Genomic DNA, 6,698 nt, shown 5'->3' with positions numbered 1-6,698 from the left:
ATGCTACTTCTGACATTTCTAATTAAAAAAGCTTCCTGGATGGGAAGCGAAACATCTTCAAACTAGGAAACAAAGTCCAGTGAATTGTTTTTTTCAACTTTTTTGACACTTCTAAAGTTCCATAAAGCTCAGTTTGGTTTGTTATAAAATGCATGTCGTAATATTTAAAAACCATTAAAAGCTGTATATCCAGTTTTTAATCAACACAGTTTGGCCTAAAACTGAACCCTGATTTTCATATTGAGGCTCTGTGAATCTCTCTTGGAGAGAATAAAAAAATAACAAATTTGTTTTCTATTATTGCTGGAGCAGATGTGCTCTTAGGTGAAGGCCTGTTCCCATCTTTATCAAAGTGTGCTATCTTGGATAAATGCAGCAAAAGCTCCAATCATCATTTGAAAAATATTTTATCTTTATTTAATGATTTGAAACATTTCAGGACATCAGCAAACTAAAAACAATGAATATAAAGAGACAAGATTTTTATCCCTGGACTGCATTTAACCCAGTGACACTGAACCTTCACCGAACAATAATTAAGATTCTGTTTTACAGTCATAATCACTATAATGGCAGATGATTTCCACTAAGGCTTTTTTGTTGAAATTCTAAAAACAAACTTCCTTTAACCTTACATTTGTTCATTAAAATTGATCATATTTTAAATTATATATTTTAAATTTAGATGTTGCATTTCCCACATGTTACTAACTTATATAATGAGCCTTAATTGTTACACTGAGATACTGAAATCAATAAAGTAATGAGTATGGTATGTTTAATTATTAAAAAAATCTTACAAAAATCTTTGTTGAATGTTTTTATTCTTACAAAATACATGTAAAAATGTTCTTTAACTCACTTTAGGAGGTTACAAGTTTGGCTCTTTAAAATCTAGATTTAATCCAAAATGAAAAAAGTAATAATTTAAGACTTTTACAAAGAGCAAACCCCTAAGGAATTCTAATTCTAACTGGAAAAAACATTCATGAATTTCTAAAAAGCAGCAGCAGTTTTAAGCTTTGGCTGAGGCATATTTAATGCACCTTTTAGATGTTGCGAGGAAATCATTAATAACCCAAAGCACATTCAGCTCTCTGCTGGGCGGCTGGAAACAAAGCTTTGTAGGAAGTTTTCTTGGCCAGACTACACAAAATGCTTTTGCCTACAGTTGCCCTTCTTTGGAGATTAAAACCCACTTTTTTTATGAGTGAAGCTTTGCCAAAACTTGTTGTTTTGGTCCACTGCCAGTTTCCCTCAGCTTGAGAAGGAAAGCAAAGCAAAATGTTGAGAACAAACCTCTCTGAATGGTGAGAATCTGCTGGGCGACCACGGACAGCACCTCCAGGTCGATGCGGTTAAACTCGTCAAAGCAGGCCCAAGCTCCACAGGACAAGAGGCCCTGAGTTAACACACATACACTTTATTAAGATTTAGTCCAGCATAAAAAGAAAATGTCTGCATTTCTCTAAAGCCATCTTTTTTCATTATTTATTTAACTTATGGGGGCTGAGACCAGCACCTCTGAGCAGCGCTTTAAGGTAGGACGAATCAACAGATGAGGTATTTTATCGGAAAACTTTAGAATTAAACAGTGCAGCACAAAAGGAGTGTGAGTCATGTTTATATATAGTTCTTAAAGGAAAGTGTGGTCACATTCAGAATACAAACCTCTGAAAGTACTTTAAATATGAAATTATTACATACTGTTCAATAAATAATAAGCGTCTTTAATTAACAGTAACATGTAACAATTACATTGGCAGGATGCTATTAGTTAAAGCTGTCTGTTCAGTTAATATCCAACGAGAAATTCAGCAACATGTGCACATCCCCTTTAACACTCTGTCAGAAGTAAAACATGTCAGATTTTTGGTTTTAAATGTTCTTCAGTGTCAAGATTGCAATACGGTTTAAGGTTTTGTGGTTTCTTTTAACTTGCCACCTTTTTCCAGCTTTGTTAATTGTCAATACACTGTCACAAGTACAGAGCAATGAAATGAACTCTCTGCATTTAACCCATCCCCCTTGGGGAGCAGTTGGCTGCCATTATGTGGCGCCCAGGGAGCAGTGTGGGGTTAAGGGTCTTGCCCAGAGTGGCAGTCTGTGGGAGTGGGGCTCGAACTCATAACTTTAGGATTCCAAGCTTTATGCTCTAATCCCTAGGCCACCACTCCCCATTTACTTCAAACATTGATAGAATAGATTCTTAGTCCATTCATGAGTTCTGTGAACTTTATGGCATTAGCATTTCACCGTCCCCTGTTCTCCTTTTGATGCTCTTCAAATAAGATTGCTTTTTATTCTTTATTATTCATTCAGCAGTTCTGAATTCCTGTCTACATTTTGCTCCTGTTTTAACCCTTCTCCTTGTGACACTGAGGCTTTATTAAATTCCATATAAGAACAGAATGTACTCACTTTAAAGAATTTGCCCAATGCTATGTAGTCCAGCCCATCGGAGCAGTTAAAAACCACACACTGCTTAGCCACTGCTTTGGCCAAGTCTTTGGTGGTCTCCGTTTTTCCTGTGCCTGCTGGGCCCTCAGGGGCCCCTCCCAAATGGAGATGAAGGGCACCAAACAAAGTACTGAAAAAAAGAGGCATACAAGAGTAGTGAACTGAAATGATTAAAACTGATGCTGGTGTTTATTCCAATATTCTGGCATGAAATGCTTTTAATGGACAGTACGTTATCTTGCTAAACACAGCAAAGAACAGTCAAACATTTTTCAAGAAGTGGTTTTACCGGTAACAGCGGTCAGTGAGGGGAGTAATAACCAGCCTTGGAGTGTTGCCCAGGTATTCATAGCCATAAGGTAAACCAGCATTGATCATCTTTGTCTGCAAATTATCATCCTGCACAGAGCATAAACCCTGAAATAAAAAACACACTGATCCAAAAACCTCAGTAGCTGACTTCCATGTATCATACCTCCCAGTAGTAGCGCAGCTGGCTCAGCCACTCAAAGTCATTTTCGTCACTGATTCCTTTTTGCACCAATGTGGCCAAAACGTCACGGGCATGGACGTCCAGCACCACAAGAGCTCCAAGAGTCACCCGGTTTTGTTTGGACAGCTTTCCACGAACCAGAGCCACAATGTCATCTATCTGTCTGTTGTTCTGTGCCAGGTAGGCATCCAGGGCCTAATACAGAGAACAGCATGAAAATATTGAACAGAAGTCATTTCGTCTCAGGAGACAAAGTTTGATTTAAGAAATCTCTTCCATCTTTATCTAAACTTCTAGAGTAAAAAAAAACATGATTTTAGTCTGTGCTCAACATCTCATTTATCCTGCATGACAAAGATCCAGACTAGGATAAAAACAGACTTCAGCTGGTGACCATGGCAACTACTGTTACCAATACTAGAATCATTAGCCAAACAATATCAACAGCCTGGGCAAATAACTTGAGAATGGTCTATATATATATATATATATATATATATGGTGCAGACTGTGCAAAGAGGCCCCTGAGACAATCCAGCACATAAATGCAGGGCATAAGATGCTGGCAGTGAAAGCTTACTTTTGAGCACCATAACCAAGTGGTTGGAATAGTATACAGGAACATTTATGTAGAGTAGCCTATGGGCTGGAAACCCCAAAGGTCAAAGTGGGAAACACCTCCTAAGATGGTAGAGAATGACCAAGCCAAGATCCTGCAGGACTTCGAGGTCCAGAGGAAACAAAGGGTAATGGAAAACCATCTGGACATTTTAGTGGTGGCCAAAAAGCAAAGGAAAGCCATTGTGGTTGACACAGCAATACCAAGTGACTGCAACATCGGGAAAAAGGAACATGAGAAACTAGAGAAATACCAGGGGCTCAGAGAAGAACTGGAGAAAACCTGGAAGATCAAGGCATCAGTGATACCCGTGGTCATTTTGGCCCTCGGGGCAGTGACCCCCAAACTTGAGGAGTGGTCTACAACAGATACCTGGAAATACAGACACCTTGGTCCAGAAAAGTGCAGTTCTAGGAACTGCAAAGATAATGTGCAGAACCCTCAAGCTCATACGCCTCTGGTAGAGGACCTGAGCTCGAGGGAGAGGGAAAAGGTGTGAGACTGCCCGAGGTGGGTGAGGAGAAAGAGTTTTCCAGAGAGGGGAAGACTTTCCAGAGACATTCTGGATTGTTTATTGAGACATAACCCTAAAGCAACTGTGGGGCTTCTGGTGAATCCACTCAATCCTGACACAACCAAGCCGTGAGTGCCTATGAGAGTGACCATAACGCATCAATAGACCTAATATTTTGGCTAAGGCAAGTGTACAATAATTTCCCCCAAAATATGATAATTTCATGTCTCTAGTAAGATAATCCTATATTTCTCACCTGGCAACACTGTGTTTGATTGTTTATATTTCAGAAATATAATTCAGCTTAGTTGTCATGTAGTGCCTTGAGATTAAATAATCGGTACATAATATAATACATTTATAGCTGTAGATCTGCTTGACGATGGTGTAAACAGGTAAGGCTGATAAACTGCAAGTCTTGACAGTTAAAGAACAAAAAAGAACAGAACACCTTTGGTCCTGAACCAAGAGCCTCATGGATATCCTTTGTCCAGTAGACCTGTGAGACACACAGCACAGTCTGGCCTGGCCAGGCGCGGACCCAGTTCCTCCTCTCTTCATCTGGGTAGGCCTTGATTGCATCTTTGATTACCTGCAATGGAGCATTGCAGCAGATTTATTTTCTGACTTAGCCTTTTTAAGGCCTCACAATGAAGATTTTAACTTTAAGGCTCTAATTAAGAAGTAAAGTCCACAAAGATTTTAAAAGAAATGTTCTACATAATACTCTAAGAATAATGGAAGACCATTGATGGCAGTAGAAAACAAGTTTCACGCAGCACCTTTTTTAAGGACACAGCCATGCTATTCTCCAGTTGAAGAAGCCATTTCTCCACCTGACCCCTGGTTTTGGAGGTGGAGATTATGTTCAGGAGCTGCACTGTTTCACCTTCACTGCTCTTCATATGGCTGATACCCAGTGTGTCAGTGAACACCACACTTGCAATGCCTTCGAAGCACTTCTTCAGATGAGGCTGCACTCTGGTCGGGAGAAACAAAAAGGATAAATCTAAATCCAGCAGTCAATCGGTCGGAGGAGGAGTACAACCAGAACAGGTAATCAGTTCACATACACACAGCCATGCAACACTGGAAATAAGTAAAAAGTTCTTAAATTAAGTGTATTTACCCTTAATTTGAGTAGGAAAATGAGATAGTTTGCCAATGGAATGAGTATTTTAACTCTAAGATAAGATAATTAGATAACAGGCTTGAAATAAGACAATGCAATTGTGTTTTCTTATTTTAAATGTAAATTGTCTTGTTCCATTGGCAAAGTGTCTATTTTAACTCCTCAATCCAAGAACAAATTCACTTATTTTAAGAAAAAAATTACTTATCTAGATATAGATTTTTTTCCAGTGAAACAACACACCCTCAGAATGGAGGTCAATTTCCTTTAGAGTTAAAAGCCAATTTAAAACATGCATGTTTTATATGCTGAAAGTGAGATTCAATTTGAAATGTAAAATTTGAAAATGAAAAAGCATGTCCAGAAACGAAAAAGCAATGTCCGCTGTGTTTTCTCTTTAATTATGGCATAAAATGTGCAGTGTTAAAGAAGAAAATGAAAATGCAAATAGGAGGATTGATTACTAATTTAAATTATGATTCAAATAATGCAGCCTCATTCTTAAAATTAAAAAGCATTTCTGGAAATGCTTTTTCATTTTCAAATTTTACATTTCAAATTGAATTTTGGTATGTATTTGCTGGGGTGCATTTTGAAAAATAAATCTCAAATGTCTTTTTCTTTTTCATTTTAATTAAGTAAAAGGATGAGCGGTGTTGAAGAAGAAAATGAAAATGCAAACAGGATTATTGATTATTAATTTAATTTATGAGTCAAACAATGCAGCCACATTCTTAAAATGAAAAAGTATTTCTGGAAATGCTTTTTCATTTGAAAAATGGTAACGATTTGCTTCCATAAAAAACAGCATAAAACTAAAGTAAACATTCTTGAGTAGGTAAAACTATCTGACAAGGGAATTAATACTTTTCTCATGGCAAATAAGACAACTTTGTCGCCTGCAATTTACATAAGATAATGAAAACTTTTTCTTATTCTAAGATCAAAGCTTTATTCAGTTGACGTGCTTTTAAATATCTACTCCCATCGCTTTTTCAAATAAGTTTATTTCAAGATGTTTTTTATTTTCTTGTTTATTTTTTGCAGTTTAACCCCCATCTGGTATTTAAAAAAAGTTTTTCAATCTCATATGTATCTAAAAAAGTCTTTTTGATCTTGTTTTGAGATCAACAAACACACATACCCTAGATGTTTTTTGAATATATCTAATCTAAGACTTCTTAAAATCGTGGTATATAGTCTTAAAACAAAAAGCCCAATCAAGTGTAATTATCTTACTGCACTGGAAGATTATTGCTTTTGTTTTTGAGTAGAAATTTCTCAAAGCAAGAATAATCAGACAGAATCTACTCTTTATTAGTATTTCAGTCTCATAGATCCAAGAGAATTTTAAATTAGCTCTAAGATTGGAAGACTTTGTTAGATCGACAGTTTTTCAGTATTTACACTATATTGCCAAAAGTATTTCCTCACCGATCCTAATTATTGTAATCAAGTGTTCCAATCACTTCCATGGTCA

General features: G+C 37.0%; 1 protein-coding gene across 1 annotated transcript in view; it reads right to left on the bottom strand.

Moving 5' to 3' along the window:
- The window catches only part of dnah7 (dynein, axonemal, heavy chain 7), a 129,979-nt gene that overhangs the window by 90,996 nt on the left and 32,285 nt on the right, over positions 1-6,698 (bottom strand). Inside the window, exons 16-22 of the mRNA XM_015371242.1 lie at positions 4,869-5,067; positions 4,538-4,678; positions 2,936-3,148; positions 2,750-2,859; positions 2,422-2,590; positions 1,300-1,402; positions 248-303 (exon numbers count right to left, since the gene is read on the bottom strand). Coding sequence (XP_015226728.1) covers positions 248-303; positions 1,300-1,402; positions 2,422-2,590; positions 2,750-2,859; positions 2,936-3,148; positions 4,538-4,678; positions 4,869-5,067 — 991 coding nt within the window. The remainder of the gene's footprint in view (positions 1-247; positions 304-1,299; positions 1,403-2,421; positions 2,591-2,749; positions 2,860-2,935; positions 3,149-4,537; positions 4,679-4,868; positions 5,068-6,698) is intronic.

The sequence above is a fragment of the Cyprinodon variegatus genome, unplaced genomic scaffold (assembly GCF_000732505.1).
Source record: "Cyprinodon variegatus isolate N-32 unplaced genomic scaffold, C_variegatus-1.0 Scaffold3, whole genome shotgun sequence".
Taxonomy (NCBI): domain Eukaryota; kingdom Metazoa; phylum Chordata; class Actinopteri; order Cyprinodontiformes; family Cyprinodontidae; genus Cyprinodon; species Cyprinodon variegatus.
The sequence above is the reverse complement of the archived record's forward strand: the minus strand, read 5'-3'. Positions and strand labels throughout refer to the sequence as shown.